The 26773-nt window shown below is 47.2% G+C and overlaps 14 protein-coding genes across 15 annotated transcripts; 8 read left to right on the top strand and 6 right to left on the bottom strand.

Moving 5' to 3' along the window:
- Positions 1 to 2: 2 nt before the first annotated feature.
- On the bottom strand, positions 3 to 1237 carry SPPG_08913 (uncharacterized protein). Its single transcript, XM_016757062.1, has 2 exons — positions 706 to 1237; positions 3 to 643 (listed from the first exon to the last, which is right to left on the bottom strand). The coding sequence occupies exons 1-2, from the start codon at positions 1093 to 1095 to the stop codon at positions 182 to 184; spliced, it is 852 nt and encodes a 283-aa protein (XP_016611760.1). The 5' UTR covers positions 1096 to 1237; the 3' UTR covers positions 3 to 181.
- A 122-nt stretch (positions 1238 to 1359) lies between these two features.
- Positions 1360 to 2696, top strand: SPPG_01182 (pyridoxal kinase; the record flags this gene model as incomplete). Its single annotated transcript, XM_016749508.1, has 6 exons — positions 1360 to 1497; positions 1573 to 1648; positions 1701 to 1808; positions 1875 to 1958; positions 2020 to 2140; positions 2195 to 2696. The coding sequence occupies 6 exons, from the start codon at positions 1360 to 1362 to the stop codon at positions 2694 to 2696; spliced, it is 1029 nt and encodes a 342-aa protein (XP_016611759.1).
- Positions 2697 to 2956: 260 nt separating this feature from the next.
- On the top strand, positions 2957 to 4735 carry SPPG_01181 (uncharacterized protein; the record flags this gene model as incomplete). Its single annotated transcript, XM_016749507.1, has 6 exons — positions 2957 to 2997; positions 3059 to 3185; positions 3244 to 3928; positions 4000 to 4103; positions 4179 to 4451; positions 4529 to 4735. 6 exons carry the CDS (start codon positions 2957 to 2959, stop codon positions 4733 to 4735), a joined length of 1437 nt encoding a protein of 478 aa, XP_016611758.1.
- Positions 4736 to 5195: 460 nt separating this feature from the next.
- SPPG_01180 (uncharacterized protein) lies at positions 5196 to 8547 on the top strand. The gene is made up of 14 exons (XM_016749506.1): positions 5196 to 5539; positions 5646 to 5729; positions 5795 to 5923; positions 6028 to 6122; positions 6185 to 6224; positions 6291 to 6440; positions 6513 to 6621; positions 6690 to 6745; positions 6807 to 6864; positions 6947 to 6964; positions 7028 to 7138; positions 7206 to 7227; positions 7298 to 7428; positions 7499 to 8547. The coding sequence occupies exons 1-14, from the start codon at positions 5349 to 5351 to the stop codon at positions 8261 to 8263; spliced, it is 1959 nt and encodes a 652-aa protein (XP_016611757.1). The 5' UTR covers positions 5196 to 5348; the 3' UTR covers positions 8264 to 8547.
- Positions 8457 to 9988, bottom strand: SPPG_01179 (uncharacterized protein). The gene is made up of 9 exons (XM_016749505.1): positions 9785 to 9988; positions 9668 to 9707; positions 9501 to 9592; positions 9404 to 9427; positions 9226 to 9347; positions 9140 to 9158; positions 8986 to 9056; positions 8708 to 8902; positions 8457 to 8639 (listed from the first exon to the last, which is right to left on the bottom strand). The coding sequence occupies exons 1-9, from the start codon at positions 9828 to 9830 to the stop codon at positions 8565 to 8567; spliced, it is 684 nt and encodes a 227-aa protein (XP_016611756.1). The 5' UTR covers positions 9831 to 9988; the 3' UTR covers positions 8457 to 8564.
- Positions 9989 to 10090: 102 nt separating this feature from the next.
- Positions 10091 to 10967, top strand: SPPG_01178 (uncharacterized protein). The gene has a single exon (XM_016749504.1). The coding sequence runs from the start codon at positions 10142 to 10144 to the stop codon at positions 10595 to 10597; it is 456 nt and encodes a 151-aa protein (XP_016611755.1). The 5' UTR covers positions 10091 to 10141; the 3' UTR covers positions 10598 to 10967.
- Positions 10968 to 10985: 18 nt separating this feature from the next.
- On the top strand, positions 10986 to 14896 carry SPPG_01177 (uncharacterized protein). Its single transcript, XM_016749503.1, has 18 exons — positions 10986 to 11368; positions 11447 to 11566; positions 11669 to 11812; positions 11867 to 11933; positions 11994 to 12066; positions 12139 to 12299; positions 12358 to 12479; positions 12548 to 12697; positions 12754 to 12885; positions 12967 to 13068; positions 13142 to 13284; positions 13351 to 13638; positions 13699 to 13836; positions 13887 to 13939; positions 14009 to 14121; positions 14178 to 14318; positions 14387 to 14496; positions 14559 to 14896. The coding sequence occupies exons 1-18, from the start codon at positions 11114 to 11116 to the stop codon at positions 14677 to 14679; spliced, it is 2433 nt and encodes an 810-aa protein (XP_016611754.1). The 5' UTR covers positions 10986 to 11113; the 3' UTR covers positions 14680 to 14896.
- Positions 14897 to 15116: 220 nt separating this feature from the next.
- SPPG_01176 (40S ribosomal protein S21) lies at positions 15117 to 15519 on the bottom strand (the record flags this gene model as incomplete). Its single annotated transcript, XM_016749502.1, has 3 exons — positions 15117 to 15138; positions 15198 to 15415; positions 15499 to 15519. 3 exons carry the CDS (start codon positions 15517 to 15519, stop codon positions 15117 to 15119), a joined length of 261 nt encoding a protein of 86 aa, XP_016611753.1.
- Positions 15520 to 16033: 514 nt separating this feature from the next.
- On the bottom strand, positions 16034 to 17069 carry SPPG_01175 (GTP cyclohydrolase I; the record flags this gene model as incomplete). Its single annotated transcript, XM_016749501.1, has 4 exons — positions 16034 to 16057; positions 16131 to 16242; positions 16319 to 16491; positions 16554 to 17069. 4 exons carry the CDS (start codon positions 17067 to 17069, stop codon positions 16034 to 16036), a joined length of 825 nt encoding a protein of 274 aa, XP_016611752.1.
- Positions 17070 to 17399: 330 nt separating this feature from the next.
- Positions 17400 to 18960, bottom strand: SPPG_01174 (GTP-binding protein ypt2). Its single transcript, XM_016749500.1, has 6 exons — positions 18643 to 18960; positions 18216 to 18389; positions 18076 to 18141; positions 17922 to 18016; positions 17746 to 17858; positions 17400 to 17678 (listed from the first exon to the last, which is right to left on the bottom strand). The coding sequence occupies exons 1-6, from the start codon at positions 18704 to 18706 to the stop codon at positions 17567 to 17569; spliced, it is 624 nt and encodes a 207-aa protein (XP_016611751.1). The 5' UTR covers positions 18707 to 18960; the 3' UTR covers positions 17400 to 17566.
- Positions 18961 to 19397: 437 nt separating this feature from the next.
- On the top strand, positions 19398 to 20592 carry SPPG_01173. Of its 2 annotated transcripts, XM_016749498.1 has the most exons (6): positions 19398 to 19533; positions 19612 to 19677; positions 19773 to 19846; positions 19911 to 20004; positions 20081 to 20432; positions 20495 to 20592. In XM_016749498.1, exons 1-5 carry the CDS (start codon positions 19444 to 19446, stop codon positions 20408 to 20410), a joined length of 654 nt encoding a protein of 217 aa, XP_016611749.1. In that variant the 5' UTR covers positions 19398 to 19443; the 3' UTR covers positions 20411 to 20432; positions 20495 to 20592. The 2 variants fall into 2 exon arrangements, with proteins under 2 accessions (XP_016611749.1, XP_016611750.1); XM_016749499.1 differs by having other exon boundaries at positions 20081 to 20592.
- A 240-nt stretch (positions 20593 to 20832) lies between these two features.
- SPPG_08912 (uncharacterized protein) lies at positions 20833 to 22635 on the top strand (the record flags this gene model as incomplete). The annotated part of the gene is made up of 1 exon (XM_016757061.1): positions 20833 to 22635. One exon carries the CDS (start codon positions 20833 to 20835, stop codon positions 22633 to 22635), a length of 1803 nt encoding a protein of 600 aa, XP_016611748.1.
- Positions 22636 to 22654: 19 nt separating this feature from the next.
- On the top strand, positions 22655 to 23108 carry SPPG_08911 (uncharacterized protein; the record flags this gene model as incomplete). Its single annotated transcript, XM_016757060.1, has 3 exons — positions 22655 to 22720; positions 22790 to 22943; positions 23023 to 23108. 3 exons carry the CDS (start codon positions 22655 to 22657, stop codon positions 23106 to 23108), a joined length of 306 nt encoding a protein of 101 aa, XP_016611747.1.
- A 170-nt stretch (positions 23109 to 23278) lies between these two features.
- Positions 23279 to 26681, bottom strand: SPPG_01172 (protein transporter SEC23). The gene is made up of 14 exons (XM_016749497.1): positions 26487 to 26681; positions 26205 to 26386; positions 25826 to 26120; positions 25576 to 25760; positions 25369 to 25513; positions 25144 to 25302; positions 24845 to 25084; positions 24696 to 24776; positions 24534 to 24623; positions 24364 to 24470; positions 24157 to 24304; positions 23949 to 24100; positions 23619 to 23886; positions 23279 to 23553 (listed from the first exon to the last, which is right to left on the bottom strand). Exons 1-14 carry the CDS (start codon positions 26508 to 26510, stop codon positions 23326 to 23328), a joined length of 2304 nt encoding a protein of 767 aa, XP_016611746.1. The 5' UTR covers positions 26511 to 26681; the 3' UTR covers positions 23279 to 23325.
- Positions 26682 to 26773: the final 92 nt, after the last annotated feature.

Below are 26773 nucleotides of genomic sequence, written 5' to 3'. Positions count from 1 at the left end.
CGTCCACGGCTATCATTTCATTCATATAATAATATCTATAAATACACAGAGGCTAGCTCTAATTTCAATAGTGAAAAACAACAGAGTACATCTACGAAGATCCTGCACAATTTGTCCCGGCGATCCAAATTTCCCCAATAACCAATGTCTGTTACAGTCAAAAACCTTTGAATAAAATCGTCTAATCCAAAAACTCGCTCCCTTGTTGCCCCTTCCAATCCCCTTTATCTTGCTTAGTATTCTTATGGTCTCCTTCTTCTGCTTTCGCTCTATTATCTCTCGTTACACTCTTCTTCACCTGTCCCCACAAGACTATATTATAATAGTCGACCAGTATCATGCCGCATGTGGCAACCCACCATGTCCATGCAGGCGCCACCCATGTCCCCCGATCAGCAAATAAACGATATGTCAGATAAAAGTTCGCCACAATGCGGGTTGGAGGAAAGCTCAGTAAGAGGAGAGTAGTCGCATGCTTGTATATTGTGCGGTAGAAGGAGGGCATTTGAGGTACTGACACGAAATACAAGAGTAGGAGTTTGCGTTGGTGGATGAAGATGCTGTTGAGCTCGACGAGGAGGGTGAAGATGAGATATGGGTACAGGAGGCAGTTGTGAAGCGCCGAGGTGTAGCAGAAAATTGTCTAAAGCAGATAGTTATGAAATTTGGAATGATGGTAGAACAAAATGCAATCTCTCGACTTACCACAATGTGATGTGCCCAAACTCCAAAATTTCCTGCATAAACTCGATTTATCGCCATATCAAGACAATCTCCGATAAAATACCCCGACGAAAAGGCCAAAACACCTCTCGCAAATTCCATTGCATATGCATCAACATGGAGTCCCTGCAAGTCGCTCAGTAAGGCAGGATAAGAGAAAAAGGTGCCAACCACCAAAATACTGCATGTCATCGCGTGCAAGCAGGACACGAAATGATTGGCAAACATATTCCGTCGCTTTAGAGTCCATTCTGGCCAAACCCGGGCGAATATCGCGGGAACAAGGAGGGTGCGAAGAAGGTAGAAACTCGTGGCAGAGGTGAGAGCGTAGAGCCAACCTGTCTGAGAGCAGGACGCTTCAGCGAACACCATCTGGAGGGCTTTATGAGCTTGGGTCGATAGAGGTGAATGTTTATAAGCCGGTTGGTAGAGCTCTCCCTCCGTTTGAAATATGGATCTGCTTTTGCGACTGCGTTTTCCGTCCCAAAAAGCCTGCGGAAAAACGCTCAAGAGCCAAAAATAGTGGCGGCGGAGCGGCGGATCATCCAAAGGACCAAGCCCCATTCGCTATTCAGGGTTTGCCGCTTACGAGTTTGCCATGACTGTGCCGCCTGACCTAAGTTAGAGCCATGGCAGATGCTCCCACCATCGTGCAAACGATTCTTCATCATGGCAGACGTGTCGGCACCCGCTCCTGTTTCGCAGAACCGACGGGTGCTATCCATCCAATCACATGTTGTGTACGGCTACGTGGGTCAGTATACGGTGGAGTTGGTGCGTGAATGCCGCCTTGGTCCTTCTGACTTACCGATACAAGGCTCTCTGCGTCCTTAAACACAAGGCAACAAGGCAGCAACGTTTCCCCTTCAAATTTTGGGCTTTGATGTGGATCCTCTGAATTCAGTTCATTTTTCAAACCATGGCGGTGGGTTCTCGTGGTCGTTTGAGTGTGGTACACTTTCTCACTTTCTGGATAGGTTATCCAACAGTGACGGGGGAGCGGCTTGAGGGAGCGCAAGTGGCCAAGATTGTCCAAGGATTAGAGGCTAATGGGATTCTACAAGAATACTCGCATCTGCTGACAGGTTTGCATCTTGCTGAGCGATGAGGTAAATACCATTCTCGCCGAGGCTCATGCGTTCTTGTCACAGGCTATATTGGCCGAGCCTCAACCTTGGAAGTTGTCTCAGATTTGGTGAAGAAGCTACGGGCAGCAAATCCAGCGTTAAAGTTTGGTACGTCCTGGTTAGCGATGTATTGGCGGGCGCGAGTGATACTAAATGTTGCAATATATAGTTTTGGATCCTGTAATGGGTGATGATGGCAGGTTGTATGTATCTGCGGAGGTCGTACCGATTTACCGGGACGTGTTATGTCCATTAGCAGATGTCATAACTCCCAATGGGTTTGAGACGAGGTAAGTGACGACCTCTTCGCCAAGTAACATCTGCATATTGCTCACAACGTGTAGCCTTCTTACTGGCGTAAATGTGACATCGACGCAAACCGCCATCGACGCGTGCGAGAAGCTTCATGAGATAGGAGTTCCCACCGTCATCATCACCTCCGCCGAGTTACAGGACCGAAACGATCAAGGAACCTCGGACGTCCTCCATCTCATCGCCTCCCATCGGCCCTCGTCAGCACGCTTTGTCATTCCATTCCAAAAAATCAGCGGGGTTTTCACTGGAACAGGCGACCTCTTTGCAGCGTTAATACTAGCTCACCTTGCAGACGTACCTCAAAATACAGACGAAACAGCGTATCTTAAGCGAGCCTGCGAACGAGCAGTGGCGTGTATGCAAGGGGTGTTGAAGAAGACGGTTGAGCGAAATGAAGAGAAGGCGAGGAGGATGGGGTTAGGCGAATCTTCTGATAAGGCAACTTTTTTGAGATGCCACGAACTGGCTATTGTCCAAGCCAGAGTGTGGTTGGAGAATCCAAAGGCAGTGTGTCGGGCAACGGATATTTAAATAGAAGTGAAGCCGGATATGTCATGATAGAGTCGCTTATATGTTGGACCACGAAACACACAAGGCATACAGAATCCCATCCGTTGCAAATGGCTATCAAAGTGCGCAAACAAACGTACCATAAAAAGTGAACAAACTCAAACTTTGCTTACATCAGCGATCGGGGTTACTGAGGGTACGGCTTGAATGGCTTAACCATGTAATTGTCATGGCCTTGATCAAACTTCAGCGCATCTCTGCTAGAGAGATAGTGAGAAGACATGGCACCAGACATCGAGACTATAGTGCTTCCTTCCATACCGTAGGTATCCCACCGCACACAATGCAGCAAAAGCAAGGCGTTGATCTTTACGATTTTCTAGGCACAAACGACTCTTGCTTTCCAAGACCACGAGTCCGCCTTTCAATTATGATCCTCTTCGAGATCCTGCGCTGAGGGAGTGGTTTGGAAGGAAGGGAATCAAGAAGATGGGTCTGCAGAACGGATGGGTGAGTGAGATGTTGCTGTTCCAAACGTCTCGGATATCCGATGTTAATTCCCACATAGTTGATACCACAGCCAAGCTGCACAATCTGCGACACCAAAATTTTACCGCCGCTTCCACATCCATGTCAAGAATGCCTTCGACGTTACCATCCAACCTGTCTTCCTCTGCGCCCTCTCACAAGCAAAATACGCAAAACACTCATCCTAACCGTACTAGCACATGCTACGCTCTCCGTCCTTGTAAACCATTTACGATCCAATGCGTTTGAGGTAGATATATACAATCCTCACGAAATTCATATCACATTGGAAGGGCTACAGCAATACAGTGCGATCCTAATAATACCGTATCCCGGACCTCCACCACCCAGTACGCTGACTCCCCTCCTTAACGTGTACCTCGAGAGCACCAATGGAGGGATCGTCACTACGTTGCATCCGCATACACACAGCATCCTATCCCCCAAAGTTGCACCGTTTGTTCCAGGCCGAATCAAGCACGAGCCATTCCTGTCGGTCGATAAAGAGGATATGCATCCATTGCTGGAAGGAGTGGAAGAGGTTGGCGGGGCGGAATGGGCAACATATGCAGTGGGCGTAGCAAAGGGGCGAGTCGTCATGCGTTGGGCGAATTCTGTGCCGCTTGTGACCGTGCTGGACAATACACTCAAAGGAAGGGTTGTATGGGTGAATGTAATGCCTGTGGACAAGTTGAGGAAAGGGGGCCAGTGGGTTGACTTCTGGGGTGAGTACGTCGTGAGGTAACGCTGTCTGATACTTTGATCCAATCCACTCGCTTCTCCTATGACATAAAAGATGCCAAAACAGCGACGACGCCAAGGTTAATAGCCAATGCCCTCCGCTTTGCGTCGGATCCTCCATACGAAGAATGTGAAAAGGGATTTGTTTGTCCTGACTGCGTGAGTCTTTTCATTTTGTCTTGATTTTCTCGCATGGCGGTGACTCGACTGATGGGGCATTTGATATCTCAACAGAAAACGCAAGTCAAGAAACGGGCCGACACATCCACATCACTACCATCGCCGCCGAAAAAGAAGGCTAGCGCAACACAGAAAACATTGCATAATCGGAGCGTATCATCCCATCTGCCTAGTCAGCCGCATACAACGCATTCATGTGCATTCCGGTCCACGCAGGTGGTACGCAAATACAAAGCCAAGAGCAAGGAGGAAAGCACCGTATTGCCGCCGATTGACACCAAGAGCGGTACTGAACAGAAACGGGCTAGACCTGAAGGTGCTGGAAAGGTAATGGAGAGCATTGTAGCCTTGTACGACGAAGGGTTAAGGCTGCATGCTGACATGTATTTGGTGGGTTTGAACAGGCGAAGCGTCAACCAATTTTCTCTCAAACTACCAACGAAGCTCCACCAGACACATTCGCAGATCTAATAGATAAAGAGGACGACGTTGCAATTCCAGAGGGGGACGTAAGTGAAGGAGGAACCGTTGCAGCCGAACCTAGGAATCAAGAAAATGGAAATGATGGAACTGGTACAGAAGGATTCACCAACGGGATACTAGGTGATTAGATGATGCTAAGTAGGTAGTCCATCTCGACTTTTACAAGTGTAGCGTAGAAGGTAGCAACAATGTGGGACTTGACTGCAACGCCCGTTCAAATAGACTATTTCACGAAGGCACTTTTGTCTTCATTTGAACAGATGCTTTTTACCCTGGGCATGGGTAACCAAGTCAACTATTTGCTCCTGTTCATGAACCAGTGCTATTTACGTCTGCTGTGATGTGGATAACGCCGACAGTCGTGTCGACCTTCAAGGCGCGCCAGCACTACACTTTGCACTTTGGCCGCCATCAACGACATGCACTCTATTTGACCTTGTCGAAAGTGTTCAGCAGTCTGTAGTTTCAAAAACAAAAAAAAAAGAAAACGTAGAGTCGTCTTGTCCAAATTCCCGGTTTGGTTTTTGGAGTCATTTAAAAAGACGCGGTCATCCCCCAGCTCCTTTGACCCCTCCTTCCGGCTTGAACCCTTCCCGTGGCCCATATCATAGTTTTCTGAATTCCAACGCAGGAGGACTGTACAAAAGAATAATAATATATCATATCTCTGCTGTGTATTTCACGTAAACGAGCGGCGCTTGTCACTTCCTGGTCCTCATTGGCATCTGTCACTGAATTCGCATGAACTGTCCACACCTCACGGAAAGTCGTCCCGATAAGGTTCTAGAAGCTTTGGAAGAACGTTCGAAATGCAGCAGTGCGAGTAGTGGCACCAGCAATTGTTCTGCAGTCGCTGAATTGGGGTGCACTGGATGTGGGTCGAGAGAGGGTCGTTGGGTTTGCTTGACATGCGCCGAAGTAAACTGTAGCCGGTGAGTGGGTAGTGCTTGATACTAGCTACTGCGAGCGATATGTGCTTCGTTTTTAGTAAGTCGATACGTGTAAAACTAACAACTCTCTGTACTGCATTATTGATAGATTTGTTGAGGGACACGCTTTGGCACATTTTCACACGACGAAACATCCATGTGCGATTGACTTGGACTCTACGGCATGCTATTGGTAGAATTAAATATGCGGGACGCACCAGTCGAGTTCGATCTAATTTCTAGCACTCTATGATTTAGTTACGCATGTGACGACTATGCGCACGGAAGTGGTCAAGACAATGTGTTGGAAACGTTGCGTAGAGCGGTTGAGAGGGTTCTCTCGCCACCTGAATTAGAATGCGACGAGTCGATACAGATTCAGCGAGGGTAGGTTCGGCTGCGCGGACGTCCACCTGAGCTGTTTGCGCAGAACGCGCTCAGGATAATGACCCGCTCATAGTCATGTTGCGTGCTGCTTTGCTCTCTCTTAGGACAGGTCCATCACCACCCCGACGAGGGAAAGGGCGAAAAAGGGCAGCGACCCCGCAAAGGAAGTACAATCACGTAACTGGGTTGAGTAACCTAGGTATTCCCATACCATTTGTTGTCCTTAGTCTTTTGAGTATGCCAATGCCAATGACCTCTCAGGCAACACCTGTTTCATGAATGTCGTTATGCAAACCCTCTGGTATGGTCCACACATAATCTTTGCTTCCTCTTCTGTACCTTCGCTGATGTGACTTTGTTTATAAAGTCACACTGTAACGTTTCAACAATATTACCTGGATATATGGCCCTCAACTCCGCGCACTCCACGAACTCCAAATTCGGCTGACTCTCATCCAACTACCCCGCAAATATCACCGCCGCGGATAACACGTCGAATGTCCGCCAACAAGGACATGTACGTGCATTGGTCGCATGGAAAATGGTGACGTCCATGCTCAGCTCACACGTAGTGGATTGTTTTGCTCAGCTCCGTATGGGCGGAAACACGAGCCTTACTGCGCGAAATGTGGACAGATGAGGCATTGGCAGTAAGTCCAGGAACCTTCTTGGACGCCATATGGAAGAATGTGCCAATGGTAAGAGATTGCGCGAAGCTCACCCTTTTCTGTCATGCAACATTGGGCGCTTATTGTGAACTTGCCAGTTCAGAGGCTACCAGCAGCAAGATGCGCAGGAATTCATTCGATATCTACTTGATCGGTGAGTGGAGAGTCCCCCTGCCCCGATACGATAATTTCATGACATCTTATTGTGACCCCAGGATCCATACCGAACTAGCGACACAGATCAACCCCACACCAATCACCCGAACATTTCAGGTAGGCTGCCGTTTTCTGCCGCGCTTGTGTCCCGCATATTCTCCGGATACTCAATACATTCTGCCATTTGGTGCTTCCTCAGGGTACATTGCACAATGAGGTGGGTTGCTTTCATATGTAGCGAGAATTCATGGCCATGTCGTTGATATGCACTACCACGAAGGTCAAATGCCTCAATTGCGGCCAGTCCTCATTGAAAACCGATCCCTTCCTCGACCTTTCGCTTCCTATTCCCGAACGGTTTGTCAATCGGCAAAACAAAGTGGAGCAAATGGTTAGTTTTCCTGACGGGCATGATCATCGTAATAAAAAGAATTGCTCTAATGTGCTTCATCTTGTAGGTCCATCCTTGTACAATAGATGGTGGGCGGCCAATATCTGTTTGTCGCAAACATATAGAGTCTCCTAACTGATTAATGCCGTCGCCTCACAGACTGCTTGAGAGCGTTCACTGAAGTAGAGCAGCTCGCGGACTCAGAGCGATACGACTGTCCCCATTGCCTCGTCCTGAACCGCGGACCTCAGCCCTGCACGAAGCGGCTGTCGATTGATGAGCTGCCAGAGGTAATTCTTGAATTATTCTTCAACCCCGCAGCTTTCGGATGCCGATTACTCAGACTTCTGCAAAACCAAGGTTATGTGCCTCCATCTTAAGCGCTTTCGCTACACAAACCGACGCGCAGCACGTTCCAAAATTGATACCTATGTGCAATTTCCCATCGAGGGCCTCAACATGCGTCCATATACAAACCGGCGACAACGCGGGACACCAGCAATTTATGACCTATACTCTGCCATCGTACATCATGGCTCTTCGGGGTCTGGGCACTATATTGCCTTTGTATGGAGTCCAGATAACGACACATGGTTCGAAGTCAACGACACACATGTCAGACCTGTTACACCAGACGTCCTCGCACAGCAGTCTGCCTATATGCTCTTTTACGTGCGAAGGAAAAGTGTAGACGGGGAAGTGGAACTGGAAGTTGAACCCGATGATGAAGAAGGCGTTGGGTCAATGCGCATACCTACAGGTAACGGCCACATTGAGGACCCGGAAGTAAACTCATCATCGTCACCCGCGTTATCCACATCCACATCATCCTCCACGTCAGTAGCACATCCGCGGCCTCTGAAGATCAAGCTTCGAATGAGAGCAGGACCTGAATCGCAGGACCCGAACGATGTCGCATCAGCTGTTAATGGACACCTAGGAAGTCCACGACGCACAGCGCCAAAACGGTCCACTTCAGCAGATTCAACGAGCTCAGGAGCTGCACCACCGCGAGGCAAGAGAAGCAAAAAACGAATCCTCGTGGTTGAGGACTCTGACAGCGAAGACGACTTACCGTTGGACAAATGGAAACGGCGGAGAAAACGGGATGGTGCGGGAACATAGACAAACAAGACTGGGACGAAGACGCTTTGATGCAGATGCAGAATCTGTGGGTTGTAGATGGTTGATGCTTCTGTTTTGTACATTTTTCCTGTAGAATATCCTCACGTGTCACGCCCATGTCGTCTTTGCGTTGGGAAGGCTTTTCATGTGGTAGAATTATAGAGATTCTGTTTCTCGTTGTTGCTTCTCTGTATTTGGCAAGAATTATGTAAGAGGCACCGCCTTCGTGCATCCCTTTACATGGTTCAATGGGAATTGCTGCGGATGGGACCGTTAGATTATGAGTATGATTGAAGTCAATTCAAACAAGTCCTTTCAACAGGTCCGCATTTATATCTAAACCAGCAGCTTCATCAGTCTCTACTCCAACCGTCTCCTGTTCCGGTTGCAATATTAGTCGATGATGCAGTCTTCTAACGCAAATAGCAGTGGCAGTGTACTTACTCTGAATTCGGCTAGACTTCCTTGAATATTCTCCGTAACTGCGGCCCACATGTCGTTAAACATACGTTTACGTTTCCTCCACTCTTTTTGCATAGCTTCCAAATTCTTATCTATTCGCTTACGATCTTCTGCGCTCAGTTGCTGCCGTGTCGATCGCGAACGGAGGGATGAAAGCCGTTCCTCGAGTTTGGAATTCTATTTTACAGCAGAATTGGGATTTACAACAATCTGGCGCGAGGAGACCTATTGAGTCTTTAGTGGTGGAGATTTCAACGTACCTCTTCTTTGAGCTCGCGAAGTCGTTGCTCGATCTGCTCATTCGTCAACGAGTTTGTGAGCCCATTTAGCACTGACCATAGCCGCCCGAAAACCAGAAAATTAGAATAGGTCTTGATGTGGAAGCATCCCTTTCCCCTGTGTGGTTGCACTGACCCGCTTGTGCCTCTCTGGTCTGTGATTGACCGACAACAGGATGAGTCCATTTCATATAGAATACAGATGGCCATTATGCTTCTTACCTCCTCCTTAAGCGCCGCAAGTTCATCCTTCAGCTTGGCAATTTTTGAGTCCATCGCATCCAGATCCTCTTTGGATGGGACTTGCAAATCATCCTGTTTGGCCACATACACCCATTGCTTTCCTATATACATTCGAGTTATTATTGGATCGTAGCTGAGATAGAGATCGTCCAATTACCATTGAGTTTTGCGTGTATCTGCTCTGTTTTGTTTGCGTTATGACAATCAGAAATTAAAACGATTGCTGGCCAGAGCGGAACAAGCGACTAACATACTCTCTTCGGCCAAGGCTGTCAATGCTTTCAACACATTTGATTTGCCCACTTGACCGCCGAGGTTATTGAACACATCCACTGCGCTGTACGGCCTGCAGCATAGTAGGATAGAGGATTCGAGGGCTTCCTATCAGGCGTTGGAGAAACTCTCTATATCAAGCCGGTACCTATTTTGCTTTTTCAAATATTTAAGGATAACATCGTTGGCTTTATATCAAATCAGACAAGCTTTAGCACCATACTCTGATTATGATGAAAAAAAAGCGCATGCCTAAAAGCATTACCCTCGTCCCCTTTAGCGGTTGGCGCCGGCTTCTTCGGCTTTGCCATTGTGAAATGAATATGACAGAAAATCAAGGAATCTTTCGTGTCAAGTAAGATAGTCTGATTGCGAATGCGGTCTTTCTTCTTGTGAATAGTGTTATACTGAAATGCTAGTGTTTGGGAACCTGCAGACGACTTTTGTGTAGAATTTCGTTGACTTCGAAGGCCAAACTTGAAATTCATTACTGGGTGGCTGGTCTGTTAATATTTCTCATGAGGCTCAAACCACCTTTGAATGCGCAATAGTCCAACCCAGACGATGCTCTCGGTCATCACAAAAGCTACTGGTTAACAAAAGGATGTAAAGGGAAAGCCATATGAATGACCTGCGCAAGTTCCTAATTCCGTGGAGCGAACAAATGTCTTCACAGGAAGCTCTGTATCGGGCCAAAGGCTTGGTCAAGACTATCGCCACAGAATTTTGGGAAGAACCCTCTGCTGCCGATCTGCATGAAACCTTTTGCAGAACCCACAAAGGAACAAATCTGAGCGTGGGTGCAAAGGCATTATGCAAACATTTTGCACGGAAAGGACCCATCATGGAAACACATCCGTTTTGGCTTGCCCCTCGAGGCTCCGAGGTGCAAAAGTCTGAAGACGCGAGAAGGCAACTGGACGATATGCTAAGAAGAACAGTGTGGAGGAACATTCATCGTTTGAATAAACACGTTGTGGTCTACGAGATTCGGAATGAGCTGGGATATGGAATGAGGTGGAACATGACGCCTCGACTGGAGTTCCGAGGCTTCCTAGAAGCACATCAACTTTCTTAATCTACCCTGCTGGTTTTATGGTCTTAGCGAGTGCCCTTCATGTTGACAGTTGCTTTCTTTGGAACTGTCGTCTCCCTTTTTTAGGTCCAGTTCCATCTCAGCGGCAATAATAGTGGCTTTTGCTCCCTACATGTCCCATAATCGCCTCAAGAAGGACATTGGGAGATTTTTATCAATATTTAGAAGCTAAGAGTATATGGACTGCTCGCTTAAAGATGTATAGAAATTAGAAAGCTAGTCAAGGATGTATCTCAGCACTGGGGGAGAACTTGCATCACTTTCAACACAAGTTTACGGTGAAAGGTTTTCTATATTTATCTTCAGCTCAGTGCACGAGAGGCCAACAACGTCAGCATAACCAGGGACTGCGCCACACCGAGTTACTGCGCGTTGAGCTCCAGCAATCCGACTGTCAACTTGAAATGCGCTGAGGAATTGGATGGGTCTTCAAGACGCAGTCATCGCGAGGGTTAATATAGAACCTTCTTGCTAGTACGCTTCCCTCGTGGTTACAGAATGGCGGATGCGTCAAAACAGCCGATAGAACTAACCCCAAAAGAAGAAGCGGCTCACTTCCAACAACTCCTCCGTGAGCTAGCAATATCCGACGGCGGAGTGGGTTCTGATGGAACTGAGAATTTTGATCAAATATCATACGTCATCAAACAAATCCTGCAAACTGGAAAAGAAGATGTCTTTGCCGACCAGCTGACGGGGTTTATTCATAGGAAGGAGGCAGAGATCGAGAAGATGTGCGTCTTCCATTATCAGGTGAATTATAGTTGTGCTTTAGGAAGCGGTACGGTCAGGAACTAGCAATTTGTTAATACCCTTCGTCCGAATTCGCAGGAATTCGTACAATCCGTTGATCAGCTCCTGAAAGTGAGGCAAGGGACGGTTACGTTAAAGGATAAAATAAAAGATCTCAATGAACAGATGCAATCATCTGGCAGTAAGACTATTGCCAAGGTCATCATTTGCTTATTCTGTCGGCATAAACAGAGAAATATACCTGTGGCAAAAGTTTTTGAATTCCCATTTCCTGATATCTGCTTTTCTTCATGGCGATAGAAAAAGGAAATCATAGAAAGTCGGCAGACGTTGTTGAATATCGAGCTTGCTGTCGAATCCCTACAGTCATGCTTATTTGTACTGGATATTGCCAACAAAGTGAATGCAAGCATCGAAAGCCGCAAGTATTATTCCGCGCTGAAGGTACATTAGCGTCCTGCTGGAGTGCCTGGCGTGATCTGATGGTCTCCGTGGCAGATGTTGGAGGAGCTGCAGGCAACACATTTGCGGCCGGTGACACAATACAGTTTTGCCAAACACATGCGTGAGTAAGAGAATACAGGTGAACCACTTTGGACAAAAAGTTCACTAGCAGCATCAATAGAGGAGTACATTCCCATTATGCAGGAAAACATCCGCGAGGCTGTATTGGAGGAAATGCAAGAATGGCTAGTCAAGTGAGCATCATCTGCATGTCGTCTACCGGAGATCCTAACAGGCCGAAACAAACAATTAATAATGCACAACAGTATACGGGAAAACACCCGAGGAATAGGGAAAATGGCATTGGAGCACATAGCTGCAAAGCAAGACAAAGCAAAGGATAAAGCCGGAAAGCTTGCGCGGGGAATGTCCGTTTCTGCTAGTAGCCTTAATCTCGGCCAATCACTGGAGCTGCTCGCTGATCATGGTATAAAGCCGCCTTTATATGATCTCATTCAACATAATCTTACGATAACTCTTTATAGGTGACGACCACGAAAACGACGAAACGAGGATTGATTTCAGACCCTTGTATCAATGTTTGCATATCCATGAAGTACTGGACAAAAGAAATGATTTCCGAAGCCTCTATGAAGAGAAGAGAAGAGTAAATACATGTTGGAGTCCGATTGCGCGAGGAAACGGGGAATAGTCGTTTAACGCAGCCTATCACAGATGCAAGCGCGCTTGCTGGTGGGACAACGATTCTCTTTTGAGACTGGCGACCTTTCCGGATTTGATAGATACCTTCACGACGTTGTCGGCTTCTTTATCATTGAGGCAATCGTCATGAATTCTACCCAGAACTTTCGTTCGCGAAGCGGCGTAAGCAGATGTTCACTCATTTGCATTTGTGCTTCGTCCTTACTGCTTTATAATAGGTAGAAAGTCTGTGGTCCAATGCAACCGATAAAATGAACGAGGTTATTACGGATAGTTTGCAGGACTGCCGAGACCCTGACCTGTTCCTGGCCATTAAGCTCCGAGTTGTGAACTTCATTGACACTATGGAGGTATGTTTTGTTTAGGGAAGATAACGTATGCCAAGCACTTGAGTTCACGGGGACTAAATGCCGATAATGTCACCATACTAGTCGTACGGCTTTGCAGTGACTAGCCTCATGGATTTGATGCTATCTCTACTTGATCGCTACGGTGAACTGATGAAATCAAAGTGTAGCGAGAGCTTAGTTGAGGTGAGTGTCATTTCTCATTTCCTGCGGTAATGCCGAAATGGAGCGTTGGAGCATTGGCTCAACGATCACGCAGACTGTAGAAGAGGACGAGTACGCCCCCATGATTGTCAATGACCAACAAGAATATGACAAAGTTACCGTCGCTTTCAAACTCAAAGACGATTCCAAGACGAGAAATCTCAAATATGTGTCCAAAGAATGGGCGTCTAGCATCCGGTTAGTTTTTCTTCTGCTCCGTTTATGTCATCCAGCTGGTCTCACCGAAATCATGTCGGACCCCAGATTTCCGAAAACTTTACCCTTCTCCAAAGGCTTTCCACAATGCTGCGACCGCATCAAGCAATTCATTACCGGTTTCTACAGATTTGCAGAGGGCTTCGAGCAACAGTACAACGAAATGGACGATTTGCTCAAAAAATCTTTGGAGAATCTTTTGGTGCAGACGCTCAATGGCACCTTAATGAGGAAGATAATGGTGAATAACATGTCTCAAGTCGTTCAAATAATGATCAATCTCGAGTACTTCGAGATGGCATGCGCGGAGTTTGAGCAGCTTCTGATGGAAAACAGGTATCTGAGGCACTGGTGTTCCCATACCATTTGATGCTCATAATTATGTTGTGTCCTTAGGACAGCACATAAAGCGGGTATCATTCGGCTATCCGCGACCCAAGTATTTAAAGAATCCCGAATTTTGGCAGAGAAACGCCTGTTTGAGCTGCTAAACATGAAAATGGACGAATTCTTGGAACTTGCGGATTACGATTGGTATGGATCTGTTTGGGCTGATACTTTGCAGTTTCTGAATATTACTATAGGAACAACCCGCTCCCAGCCAAAAGCCAAGATGGTCACAGCGCATACTTGGATGGTGAATGTCTAGACCTACCAAATTCGATTTGTGATGTATGGTGATATATTGACCCTAGATCCTGCTTAGACCTGGTCACCTTCATGAACGCCATTATCACGTCAACATTGATCAACCTTCCCTCTAACATGCGCAGCCAAATCTACCTAGGCGCATTTAAGCACCTAGCATCCGCAATTTATGTGAGGTTCTGTTTTCAAATGCAATCTTGCTTCTTACTAATAACATTTGACGTCAGGGTCTCCTATTAGATCCTGATATTAAACGCCTCAGCCCTGGAATAATCGACATATTCGATAACGATGTCGCATTCTTGGAAAAGTTTGCGGCGGGTGTGGGAGAAGCCAGTGTCACTGATGCTTTCGCAGAACTGAGACAGGTACGATCTATAGGTGATACTAGCGTGCGAATGACATATCTTGGATTATTTATCATTATGAAAACCAGACTATTCTTCTACTAAAGTCATCCAACTACGAGGACATTCTGAATCCGGCGATTAGGGACAAGAGATATTCGCGTATCAAATTCAACAACCTCGCTGTTGTGCTTGAAAAGTGAGTGAGATGCGCATTTGACTGTTGATTATTCTATTAATCACGATATGCTATCCTTCAAGAATGAAGGGCGATACCTCTGTATTTGCAAAATCGACTCCGGCAGAGAAAGCCAAGAGGAAGAGCATTGATACAGTTCTAAAGGGTATCAAAACCCAGCAATCATCGTCACCAACGAAATAGCGAAGATTCACCGCGTCACAAGTCCGGCACTGTGGTTTACTTGGAGGGAGACTATCGACCGGCCTAGGGTACATATCTAATGTGTTGCCAATACGCCAACCTTTATCAAAGTGAACTACTTCCAGTATTAGTCTCCTTGCAATTATACCCCCTTATCCCCTTGAGGATCATTATATGAGATTAGATTGTCTTGGCCAATCCCAACTTTCCACTTCCATTTGATGATGTCGTATTTCTCCCAGTCCTGTACGCATCCAAAAAATGTTGCGGCCCCTTCATATTGTTCCGTTGCAATTCAACACTAGAAGCAAGTTCGACAAAGGACAGTCGTGTATTCACTGAGGATACCATCAGTACATTAGGCATATCTACAGATTCCCACCCTCCAACAACTCCCACGAACGTGCGTGTGCCGGGTTTACGTGACGAGTCAACATTTACTGCTGGTAGCTCCAGACACTGCACGTAGAGAATGAGTAAGTCTTAAAAACACCTTTTATCCTTTGAAAAGAACCCACCCCTTAAGGTATCCATCAGCAGTAGCGAGTCTGTTGACAGAGTCGTCGGACTCTCCCATGGAACGCACAAATCCGGACAGAGCATAGGTCTGGAAGGTACCTGTGAGACGGCCAGAAGCGTCAACATCGCCAACGTTGATTTGGACGGAGGCGTGGTCCTTGGCGGTGATGAGGCGTCCAGTGGCAGAGCACTTGCGGGGAATGTAAAGGTCAACGATCTGCAATGAAAGGTCGTTGAGGCAATCAATCATTAGTGACTGGCTGGTGATACGACAAATGCCATTCAGAATCAGGACCGTACCTGGCCCTTCTCGTTTTCCATGGCTACTGTTTAGCGTTGACAAACTGAAGGTTGGGGATTGTCAATAGCGGGCTGCAAAAGGAAGGAAAACCTCAACGGGGGACGAAATGCGGGCGCAAAAAGAAATGTACCACGTGATCTTAGATGCACAGTCATGGAGAGACGACCCAACTGAAAGCAATCCAAACAAAGGGTCTATTAGTGCGATCACGTATTTCGTTCGTCATCACGTCGATTGCCGAGGGTAAATATCCTCCTTTGTCCGTTTGTTTTCCTTGAGATTTTCAATGAATGGACCACGATCGGAAGGAAAGGTCGTTGAGCCACTCAATCATTAGTGACTGATCGGAAGGACGTTTGAGCCTGTTTTATATTTTTTATGACGTTATTTAGCACTTTAACACTTGTACATTTGAACAAAAGAGTCTTTGCAACCAATCAGTTACGGGACCACATGAACCACTTATGAAGACTATGGTCACGGTAAAATGCTCAAGAGCATTCGCCGTATATGGGTATATGTTCTACATCCTTTCTACAGCCCCTGGGATCGGATGAGCTATGGTCGCAAAAAGATGCATCAGTGATTGTTCGCATGGCTGCAATGGCAAGTGAGGGACAGGTATACTCACTCTTAAGAACTCTTCCCTGGTTTTCGGGTCCTCTCTAAAGACACCAAGCATGCAACTTGTGACAGTGCTACTGCCCGGTTTCTGCACACCACGCATGACCATACACATGTGCCTGCAATATTCGCCGCATTAAAGATCTCGCACATCTCACAACTTTGTAGCACACAGTGCAAAGCATCGGCACTCACGATGCTTCCATTGTGACAGCAACGCCTTGCGGTTTTAAGATCTCCTGAAGCGACATGGCGATCTGCTTTGTAAGTCGCTCCTGTACCTGTAAACGGCGGCTGAACATTTCGGCTATCCGAGCCAGTTTGCTCAAACCGAGCACGCGCTTATCCGGTATATATCCGATGCTGACCTGAAAAAGTGTGTTAGAGTTAGAGGATGAGACACACTTTCAATGTGCGATGCCCAGCTCACCTTTCCCACAAAGGGGACCATATGGTGCTCGCACAAAGAGAAGATGTCTATGTTCTTGACAATGACCATTTCGTCATGATCCTCCTCAAAGACAGCCTGATTGATAATGTCTTTCATATTCTGCTCATATCCCTGAGTGAAGAACATGAGAGCTTGGGCGTAGCGCATGGGTGTCTTCATAACCCCTTCACGGTCCGGGTCTTCCCCCACACATTCAATAACTGTTTTTATAGCACCCGCCATCCGCTCGAGGCGCTCTTTCCTCTCTTCGGGTGACTCGTCTTTGCGCAATTTGGTGCCCTTTGATGGCCAGAGCAAGCCACCCTCACGGTCGATTGCCTCCGCTACGCGGTAAGGAGATGAACTTCTCTCTGGATCCAGAACCGACGAGTGGAACCGAGTGATAAGAGAGGGTCTTCCATCACTTGTTTCACTTCCTGTTGAGTCAAATGGCTTTTCGGGTGAGCCAGGCTCCTTTACCGTGCTGTTCTTTACATTCGCGGCCTCGGTAGACATGATGGGTAAACACAAGTACACAACTCAAGGAAAGGAAAATGCTTAATGATGAATGGGAAAAGACGGGGTGAGGCAGTGTTCTGGCAGTGCAAGGTCGCAAACTGTTGCCCCATGCCATGCCCCCTAACCCCCAAAAACTCCGCTTTGCAAGTCATGAATTGAATCGACGCTTTAAAGCTTTGCCTTTGTTGCTAGGCGAGGCACGTGAGTTTTGTCCCAGAGTTTGAAAGGTGGGCGCGAAAAAGGGTTCAAAAAGCGGATCTGAAATTTGGCCCGCGGGAAGAGCGCTCGATTGGCACGAGCAGAGGCAACAGATGGCAAAATGATCAATAGGGCGAATATAAAAAGAAGACAATATTCTGGTATTTGAACAGTTAACAGCATAAGAGAACCTCAACCACACGCAGACGGCCATTTTTCTATCACCACGCTTAATCACCGTCATTATAATGCGACAAATGTGCAACAAACTCGTCCCTCACCACCCAATCCAGCTCTCATTTGCCACAGCAACCAGCCTGTCGATTGGCTGGCTCTGGATTGACTGTAACCCCCGACGGCTTCTCCGGCTTCTCAGAAGCGGTATCAATCAATCGTTTCTTGATATCCCTGCATTTTGGATACACAATGTTAGAGTATTATTTGGTAAGGCCCACAGCAAACTGACTGCGGTCACCTCGCAAGAGTGAAAAACGCTTCTTCGACGCCAATGTTCGATTTGGCAGACGTCTCCAGAAATTTGATCTTGAATTCATCAGCCAGAGCCTGTCCTTGTTCCTTACTGATAACCTACAATCATCGGTTACAATTTTAATTTGCTGATCGCAATGTATGACTCGTCAGCTTACGCACCTTCTTCTCCAGCATATCGCACTTGTTTCCAACCAAGATTTTGTTCACGCCTTCGCTGGCGTGCTGCTCAATGTTACGTATCCAGTTTCGAATGTCTAATGGGAGTGTGACATCAGCGCAGATCCATCATAGAAAACGCATTGCGTCGACGTACTGTTGAAGGAGCGCTCATCCGTGACATCGTACGTCAACAAAATACCCATTGCTCCACGGTAATATGCTGAGAATATTGCGAAATGGTCAGCGTGTGATATACACAACCCATCACTGCTGAATATCAACTTTCGATCGAACCTGTGGTAATTGTTCTAAAACGTTCTTGTCCAGCAGTATCCCAAATCTGTAACTTGATGCGCTTTCCGTCCAATTCGATTGTGCGAATTTTAAAGTCGATACCAATGGTTGTAATGAAGGAAGGCGTGAAGGAATCATCCGAAAACCGCAATAGTAAGCAGCTCTTTCCCACACCTATAAAGTGAGCCAGCCATCATGAGTCCAATGCTCCAATCTAACGGCATACGCGCTAGCATCCCATAGTGGTTGGCGCACAGCTTGGTCAAACATCAACGACTTTCTGTGCTGCTTTACGCTACAAGCAGTACCCACACCATCATGCAGAAACTGTTCAATTCTGAAAACCTTCCCGTCTCCAGTCGCGTTGTTCACCTCACCCATATTCACGCCCACTGGTCACACGTTGAATACAATGTCGGGTACTCACCACTATCCCCAATAAGCAAAAGCTTAATTAAATAGTCATAGCTAGCGGATTTGCTGGTGGCCATTGTTGCCAGAAAAGAAAGGGTAACGTTGTTTTGAGGGAAAGGTCACAAACGCGAGATGCGCAGGAGGCGGGATCGAGCAGGGTCACGTAACGCTCACTCCGAGACTGACAGCCAAGAGTGTAAGAAAACAGAGAGTATGCTGTTTAAAAGTATTCGACACGAGATGCGTTGGCAGAACGCTCGTTCTCAGACGTGGCGGAATCTAGGACGAGCACGTAAGATGTTGTTGAAAGCCCTGAAGCCGTTCTGAGACCACAATTGCTGACCTCTTGCCGCCCGCTTGTGACCCAATAGCCATAATGGCACAGTCATACACATTCCGATGCCTGTGCCACGGCCATGATGACTGCGGCATGTAAACAAGGCTTCATTCAACGGGCGCTTTTGTCATGCAAAACTGCTCAAACTGCAAATGTTAAGATATGGGTTGGATACTCATGTCAAAAGACTATTGGAAATTTGCAAGCGTGCATTGGTTTGCATAGATGTGAAATGATTCATCCGCCGATGACAGCAATGCACTCAAATCCATCATCATCACATCATCTACCTGGAGCATATCTCTTGGTTTAAAAAAGATGTTTTGGAAAGAGCTGGGCATTATCGCTGTGTGGAGTAGATGCAGTTTGTAGTTCTCGCTTGCTTGACACGTGAGTACCAAGCACAAGGAACACGTCATGGTGGTGGATAACACAGATCCGCGACCCGACTCCAAGCCTGGGCAAAGATAGTTCGGCATGCCATTTCCTATAGAAGAGTGGTACTATGAAGTACCGGTCATCACACGGACATATGTTACCGCTGTGGTGTTGACCACCCTTGCCTGCGTAAGTTCAGTATGTGGGGTTTCCCTTGGCACAATGGAATCGATCACCGACGGATCTATCACAATTGCATTCATGTAGCAACTGGATCTCGTGTCGCCCTTTCACCTTTACTTCAACTGGACGCTGATATGGCGATCCAGACAAGTAAGTACATGAGGCTTTGAGGCAGCTTTCTGCGTCCCTGTTGGTCCACCATTAATGATTGTTGGTGTGTGACTGATTTGGTTGGTGCATCACAGTGGTGGCGACTTATCACAAGCTTCCTGTACTTTGGAAACTTTTCGCTCGACTTCCTCTTCCACATGTTCTTCCTGTACGTATGGCTAGTGTTAGTCTGGTGAAGCGGACAAGCAAATGCTCAAATGTTGTTTTTCCAGCGTCCGATATAGCCGTATGTTGGAGGAAGGCTCTTTCCGTGGGAGGACGGCTGACTTCCTATGGTTTCTATTATTTGGAATGCTGGCAACAATCGTAAGCTTACGTCGGAAAAGTTTGACGTGATATACGTCAAAAAGTCATGTAATAGTAACCAACCTTTTCTTCTCAGGGCATGTCGCCTCTACTCCCTGCTCGTACCTCCATCCCGTTCCTCTCTTCTCCTCTAACTTTCATGCTCGTTTACGTCTGGTCACGACGAAATGCATTCATTCGAATGAACTTTCTGGGGATCTTCACTTTTACTGCTCCGTACCTGCCATGGGTGCTACTCGGGTTTACCATCCTCCTGAACAACCAATGGCCGGCAGGCGACCTCATGGGGCTGGCTGTGGGGCATGTATACTATTTTCTCGATGATGTCTATCCGAGAATGGAGATCTCTGAAGGACGAAGGCTTCTCCGCGCCCCTGAGTTTTTAAAGAGAATGATTGAGATATAGGACTTTATTTCTTGCAGACCATGTGAGTATTCTACCCTCTGCAAGACTAGACTTTATTGTCCACAATTTGTCCATGGTATGCAGAAAATCTTTAGCTGCCAAGTTATCCGGACCTTATACTGCACACCAATTATAACGAAAGGACTTGGGAGCAAATTCAATAAAAAGATAATTCTATAGCAGTTGAAGGTGACAAGTATCTGAGGCGCCGCCGATATATATATGTCTACGAGGAAAAACAGATATGCCATCCGTGTGAACGGAATACATAGTGCGGAGCCGATTGGTATTGGTACTAGTACAGAGATTCCAACCAATTTAATCATAATTTTACTCGATTTAGACTCATGAATTATGGTTTGATCCAAAAAATCCTATATAAGTCGTCGCCCATTTTCCCAGGCTTTTCTACAGATATCATCATGCCACCAAAGAAAAAGCAAAGGCTCGAAAAACTCGACAAACCTACTTGCTTACATACCTGCAACAAGACTTCCTTTGCAAAAGCTTTCCTGCCAAACGACATCTACTGCCAACGGCTTTTAGATTACATCGCCATCATCCATCAACTCGCCGACCACGCTTCCCACGCTCTCAAATTCTACATCCTATCTGCACCAACCTTTCCCACGGTAAATGAAGATACAATCGAAGCGATTCTCTATCTTCTCAACAAGGGGGAGGCTTGGCATCCAAGAAAGGAAGCAAAGAAGGCATGGCGGGATTGTTTGCTGCCATATGTTCAACGGTACTGCCAAATCGTCGGCTTTGTTCACCCAAATCTACGAGGCGAGCAGCAATCAGTCAATTACCTGACAGTGAGTATGATGACGAACCTGAAAGTCAACGTTCAAGAGCATTTCATGCAGATGCTCCTTCGGTATATCAATCTGCGGCTCGACGTGAAGGGACGGAAAGGGCCTCCAAAGAGTGAAGCGCGGAAAGCTTTCTTTGCTCGGCTACGCTACTTGAAGTCAATTTTCCTTTTTGATATTGTGCCCGAGTCACTTGATGACTTGACTGCTAAAGAGAGTGAACTTCTAGAAGAGATGTGGTCCTTCATTCCCCTTTCTGACCAGCCGTTCGCATATTCGGTTGCTGTAGACCCTCTCGCTTTCTTTCCTGCATACTGCAAACTCTCTGGGCTGTATGAACGACATGGCTTCCGTCGGTTCAGTGCAATCCCTCTTCATCGGTCTCTGATTCAGTCCCATATTCGCATCGACACGCTCATTCTCTACGCCCACATCCTCTGCATCACGCGACGAGAAGCAGAAGCCGTAGAGAAGGTCGATTTATGGTTGCGCATCTGTAATCTGCAGAACAAGGCTTTTAGATCTCGTCATGGAATGTGTTTTGAAGGCTCGATCACGACGGACGGAACCTCGGTGTCTGTATACCTAAAGCACCCAGAAGCAGACAAGTGTGGAAAGCGCGGAGCGAGAAAGTCAGCAAAGAGTTTAGAGGACGACGTTAAAGCGCAATATGTGGAGAAAAACTTGCCTGCTTGTCGAGCAGCAGAAAATGTCATCGTTATCGACCCAAACAAGCGCGATCTTCTCTACTGCCAAGACAACAGTGGTACGACATTTCGCTACACCGCCAACCAGCGAGCCGTGGAGACAGGTAGCCGGCGATTTGCAAAGAGACGAGAAGCAATGAAGGAAGAAGCTGGAGTTGATCTCATAGAATCACGAATACCATCCCACAAAACAATGAACCTCATGGACTTCACTCGCTACCTTCTCGTTCGCCGCGCTGATTGGGATCGTCGCAAGGAATTCTACTCCCACCCTGCCCACATGCGATGGAAATGGCACTCCTTCATCAATCGGCAGCGAAGCGAATCGAACCTCATATCCAACTTGCGCAACAAGTTTGGGAACTTTACCATTGTGATGGGTGATTGGAGCGACGCTGGTCGAACTGCGAGATTTCAGACCTCATCAAAGACGAAAGGCTGGAGCACCCTCTTTAAGCGCAACCGCATTGATTGTTTCCTTCTCGACGAGTACAAGACCTCATCTGTTTGCCCTCGCTGTTCCTCATCTGAGTTTGTGGAGAAAAAATTCAAAGAACGACCTCATTCAAGACCTTATCGACGACGAGAAGGCAAGGTTGAAAAAGTCCACAAACGGGGCACACTATATGACCACGTCACTAGCATCTCTGGGTGTCCTGGCAACGCGCACAGTGAACAAGCAACTAGTTCGCTTGCAAGTTAACGCTTTGGAAATCACCAAAATGGCTCATCCTCCGCCCCTTCCGACAGCACCTCAACAGCCTGCTCACCCTTTTGATTTCCATAACGTGAGTTAATCGCATATACCGCGCATTGACACTTGCAATTAATGCAATCACTAACATGGTTGAGTATAGATGCCAGTTCAGGAAGCGTACAGACATTTGAACGCCTACCAACGTAGCATGACGCCCGAGCAGCTCATGGCCGCCAAAATGGAGATTATGCGGCCGTACCGTAAGAGGAATATGATAGTGGGAGGAATTCTTTTGGGAGGAACGCTGGCTATATGTAAGTTGGCTGTTGCTCATGACCTTGGAGTTTATGGTTGGGATGTCCTGGACTCACACTCTGGAACGCTCAAATCTAGTTGGTTATTCAATGTACAAGACGGGCCGTGACGATTTTGATAACATTCCAATGCCTCCACCATCCTCTGCCGACAAGTCCGCATGATGATGGACGGGCTTCAATTTTCCGTTGTACATTACATTATAATCATTTCGCCGTGGAGGCCCTCTTGCCAATATCCTTTGATTTCTGGTGAGGATTTTACCGAGCGTGCCTGTGCAAGGCTTTGATCACATGAAAAGTCCACACCAGTAAAAGGATGCACACTCAAGAAATCAAAGCAAGTGTGATATATTTCCGGAATATTAGTAGTACATCACCGCTAGGACGACCCAGACACTGAAAGCTTCTTCAAATGCTCCATAAACACTTGAAGACTGACATCATCTGTTGCGATCGATGCTCCCTGCGCCTGTTGATTATAGCCGTAGCCACCTGGGCTGACATGTGTTGTCGATGGATTTACTTTGGATTTCAGGAAACGCTCTTGTGATCCTCCTGCGTCACAGTCAATGTATCGAGGAATGGGAAATCTCTCCGCAAGGAGCTCCTGTTAAGAATAGCAACATGAAGGTTAATATATGTTGATCCGCATTTTCCACGCAGGATACCCACTTGCGCATCCTGCTTGGGCGCCTCCAAGAGAAGTTTAAAGTTTTCGTAACTTGGCTGCTCGTGGTATTTGGCTTTTCGCCACGCGGCGATTGTTTCTCCGTGCCAGATCAGAATATGGAAAAATGTGTCCAATAGAAGGATATGGTCCGGCTTGATAGACACGGAGTCAAGGAGTACAGGCTGAGGTGGTCCGTTGAAACTGTAGCTCATGAGGGTGGGCTGAATCATAATAAGGGAATTATTTACGTCTTCGCGATTCAAAATATGCCTGGTATGCGGACAAAATGAGCGGATTGCGACTCTAAATCCACACAGCTTTCCGCAACTCACCGATAAAACGCCGTTTCGTCAGGACTGTTATTGAAAACCTGCAAAAACTGACTTCGCCGCAAGTGGAACATGAATTGTGGGTAAATGGAGAAGTTGTCGGACAGGCGGAAAGAGGTTGGGTCGTCCTTGCGGTAATCGGCGAATTTTTGGCACTATAACGACATTGAATGTATATTCCACGTCTGATTACGCTCTGCGTACACCTTACCAGGCGAATCAACATTCGGTCCAGCCAGCGAAGAACATCTGGGCTGTCATCAATCTCTGCTTTGAATATGGCGATACGAGCCATGAGCACAGCAGCGGCTTCCTGATCAAAGGATGCGGGTATCTCAGGTGAATTGGCTTCCGCCCAGCTATGATAAAATACAGTTGTCAGCAATGGCACCAGCAACACGTCAAGGTTAATACGAACTTGCGAGCCACGGTGGTAACGCGCAGGCGGAATTGCCCACTTGCATGTTGATACAGTGTAACAAATTGTATCAAGCCTCGCGAACCGGGTTGCAAGGCTTGTTGTTGCTTCATAAAAAAGATGCGCATAAGCCATCGTATACAAATGTACAGAAACATAAAATGTCTAACCTGATTGGCCACTTCGAAGTAGAGCCCGACCGTTGTTTTAGGTGTAATGCCGCAGAATTTCCATGCACTGGTGCCTGCAATGCCAATTTCCTGCATGTCAAGCCCATTGTGTTAATTCAGACAATCTGGGATCCAGCATATGCATCCAATGATGACACAAACCGTTTCGCCAACACAAGGGCTTTTTTTGTTCGCAGAGATCGCCGGACCAATCAATCCGCAAACTCGCAATTCACGGGTAGTCTGAGTATTTAGACCAGGCAAATTAGCGATATATTCTGGTTTGGCCAACCTTTGTTCCAACTGCATACCTGCACTTCCAAAGTCGCGTTGAATCCCATTTGCAAAAAGCCATCAGCATCCTTATTGAACACGCGGATGAATGATTGTTTGAAGATGGCCGTGTTGAATGAATCCGAGAGAACCATGAATCCGTTGGTCAAATTAACCAACGACTTCATTTCCATCAATCCAATCTGGTCCAAGCATCCGGCAAAAATGTCCACCACATGCCCCTTATCCGCTGCGCGCTTGGCCAGAGCTTCATAAAACTATGGCATGAAGTGTTAATCAACAGACCGGGACGTCGTGTGAAAGGTATCGTGCGTACTTTCACAGCCTTCTTCGCGTGCTTTGCTACATCCTTCTCCAAATCATTATGAGATCGAATTGGTTCTCTGAGCTCCGGTCCAACGACTAAACCCGGCCCTTCCGTAGGTGGACCGCCCGCAAACAGCATTATCCTCGCACCGGTGTTTTGATAGGCAGCCTATACAAGGAGCCAGGAAGGATTGGTGGGAATTCTAGTCATGACGCGTTTGTAAAGGCACAATACCTCCAGAAGCCCGACAGCGACAGACAAGGCAGTTCCCGTACACCTGAGGGGTCGCTTATCATTAGCGACCGGCCATGGATCTTGCTGGAGCTGCTCCAAAATCGAGGTCAAGGTGAACTCGCACTGGGAGATCGGGAGCAAGAACCTGCACGTATGTGCTTAAGTGTGCTGAGCTAGTAATACGTCACGTCGTTCTTCACTGCATACCTCCCAGCTCCCATATTTTGCGCAACAGGCGGCTGTCCGGGACGTGGTTGCGGCTGTCCGGGGCGCATGGACGGAACAGCACCCAAACCAAGCATGTCCTGAATCTGTTTAGCATTGTACTCCTTACTACCACGGAATACGTAGGATTTCGGGCATTCGCTGTATCCAAGCTCGTGAACTTGAGCCTAACGAAAGTAAGACATTACATAAGTGCAAACGCGAGACTGGACAAAGCAGTATAAAATACAACCATCGTGCCGTAGGTGATCAACCCGACCAATGCATTGGGAGGCAACAAGCTCAAACTGACTACAAGAGCGTCCTTCAATGCCTTCAAATCCACCTCATCTAAGCATGTATCGACCACGTAAAGGAAGATGGGTGGCAAGCTGGGCGGCTTGTTCAGAATATACTCAATTGTTGTATACTGCCTCAATAGTTCAGCCGGAAGGTTCGTGTTCGAGATATCCTTATAGTGTGGAGGGAACTGGTTCCGCTGAAGACAAAATGGGCAAATCCACAGCTTTCCACGCACGTCAATTTGACTACATACAAAGATCGATCGAAACGCGACATCAGCTCATCACGCACAGTCTTGCCGAGTCGTCGAGCCGCAACATTTCACATACCAATACGGATTCAGAATCGCACGACAAGGCATTTTGCATGTCACAGGCTCGTAAGCAAAGGCCTGAACACCTTCCCTTTCCTTCAGAGGCGTGTACAACGCTCCAATGGGGACTACCATTCGGGTGGCTTCAAGCCGTGACGAGGGCCACACGTTCCAGGACAACCGGATTCCATCCTGATCCTGGAATACATAATTGCGTATGTGAGAGATAACTCAAAAGATGGGCCTATGCCTTTCATGCCAGGAAACCTGAAAAGATAGCGACATCCACCCGACTTACCTCGATTTCTTCGAACGTGTTCATCGTGGACGTGACGAGATGACAGACGCAGGCTTACGTGAATTCTTCCAAAATTCAGCAAGATGCCCCCCCTGCTTGTTCAAGCTGTTGATTTCGGCAACCACTTGCAACGTGTGGAGGACCTCAGCCTACGACAGTTTGGTGGAAAATCGACCTACAAAACGCAGCGTTGCTCGAGTAACAATGGAGGCCGCACCGGCCACGACAGGGCTCGTATTCAGTCACCGTGCCGTTGGCTGTGCCATCAACCTCATCGTAAAACTGTG

This window comes from Spizellomyces punctatus, assembly GCF_000182565.1.
Source record: "Spizellomyces punctatus DAOM BR117 chromosome Unknown supercont1.2, whole genome shotgun sequence".
In the NCBI taxonomy this organism is placed as follows: domain Eukaryota; kingdom Fungi; phylum Chytridiomycota; class Chytridiomycetes; order Spizellomycetales; family Spizellomycetaceae; genus Spizellomyces; species Spizellomyces punctatus.
Note: the sequence above shows the minus strand (reverse complement) of the source record. Positions and strands in the feature narration are given on the sequence as shown.

Excerpts from the sequence above, each read along its gene's own strand:
- SPPG_01173 (XM_016749498.1), top strand. The coding sequence starts at position 19,444 with ATGCCATTTCCTATAGAAGAGTGGTACTATGAAGTACCGGTCATCACA. Across the intron at positions 19,534-19,611 it reads TGTTGACCACCCTTGCCTGC|CAACTGGATCTCGTGTCGCC; the intron begins GTAAGTTCAGTA and ends GCATTCATGTAG. Across the intron at positions 19,847-19,910 it reads CTCTTCCACATGTTCTTCCT|CGTCCGATATAGCCGTATGT; the intron begins GTACGTATGGCT and ends TTGTTTTTCCAG.
- SPPG_01177 (XM_016749503.1), top strand. The coding sequence starts at position 11,114 with ATGGCGGATGCGTCAAAACAGCCGATAGAACTAACCCCAAAAGAAGAA. Across the intron at positions 12,480-12,547 it reads TCTATGAAGAGAAGAGAAGA|ATGCAAGCGCGCTTGCTGGT; the intron begins GTAAATACATGT and ends AGCCTATCACAG. Across the intron at positions 14,319-14,386 it reads CTTTCGCAGAACTGAGACAG|ACTATTCTTCTACTAAAGTC; the intron begins GTACGATCTATA and ends TATGAAAACCAG.
- SPPG_08913 (XM_016757062.1), bottom strand. The coding sequence starts at position 1,095 with ATGGTGTTCGCTGAAGCGTCCTGCTCTCAGACAGGTTGGCTCTACGCT. Across the intron at positions 644-705 it reads TTTGGGCACATCACATTGTG|ACAATTTTCTGCTACACCTC; the intron begins GTAAGTCGAGAG and ends TATCTGCTTTAG.
- SPPG_01180 (XM_016749506.1), top strand. The coding sequence starts at position 5,349 with ATGAACTGTCCACACCTCACGGAAAGTCGTCCCGATAAGGTTCTAGAA. Across the intron at positions 6,746-6,806 it reads ATTCGATATCTACTTGATCG|GATCCATACCGAACTAGCGA; the intron begins GTGAGTGGAGAG and ends TTGTGACCCCAG. Across the intron at positions 7,228-7,297 it reads CCATCCTTGTACAATAGATG|ACTGCTTGAGAGCGTTCACT; the intron begins GTGGGCGGCCAA and ends GTCGCCTCACAG.
- SPPG_01178 (XM_016749504.1), top strand. The coding sequence starts at position 10,142 with ATGAATGACCTGCGCAAGTTCCTAATTCCGTGGAGCGAACAAATGTCT.
- SPPG_01174 (XM_016749500.1), bottom strand. The coding sequence starts at position 18,706 with ATGGCCACCAGCAAATCCGCTAGCTATGACTATTTAATTAAGCTTTTG. Across the intron at positions 18,390-18,642 it reads TTTGCTTATTGGGGATAGTG|GTGTGGGAAAGAGCTGCTTA; the intron begins GTGAGTACCCGA and ends CTCACTTTATAG. Across the intron at positions 18,142-18,215 it reads TTTTAGAACAATTACCACAG|CATATTACCGTGGAGCAATG; the intron begins GTTCGATCGAAA and ends CAATATTCTCAG.
- SPPG_01179 (XM_016749505.1), bottom strand. The coding sequence starts at position 9,830 with ATGGCAAAGCCGAAGAAGCCGGCGCCAACCGCTAAAGGGGACGAGG. Across the intron at positions 9,708-9,784 it reads AACCGCTAAAGGGGACGAGG|CCAACGATGTTATCCTTAAA; the intron begins GTAATGCTTTTA and ends TTTGATATAAAG. Across the intron at positions 8,640-8,707 it reads GAAGTCTAGCCGAATTCAGA|GAGACGGTTGGAGTAGAGAC; the intron begins GTAAGTACACTG and ends CAACCGGAACAG.
- SPPG_01172 (XM_016749497.1), bottom strand. The coding sequence starts at position 26,510 with ATGAACACGTTCGAAGAAATCGAG. Across the intron at positions 26,387-26,486 it reads ACACGTTCGAAGAAATCGAG|GATCAGGATGGAATCCGGTT; the intron begins GTAAGTCGGGTG and ends TATGTATTCCAG. Across the intron at positions 25,761-25,825 it reads TGATCACCTACGGCACGATG|GCTCAAGTTCACGAGCTTGG; the intron begins GTTGTATTTTAT and ends TACTTTCGTTAG.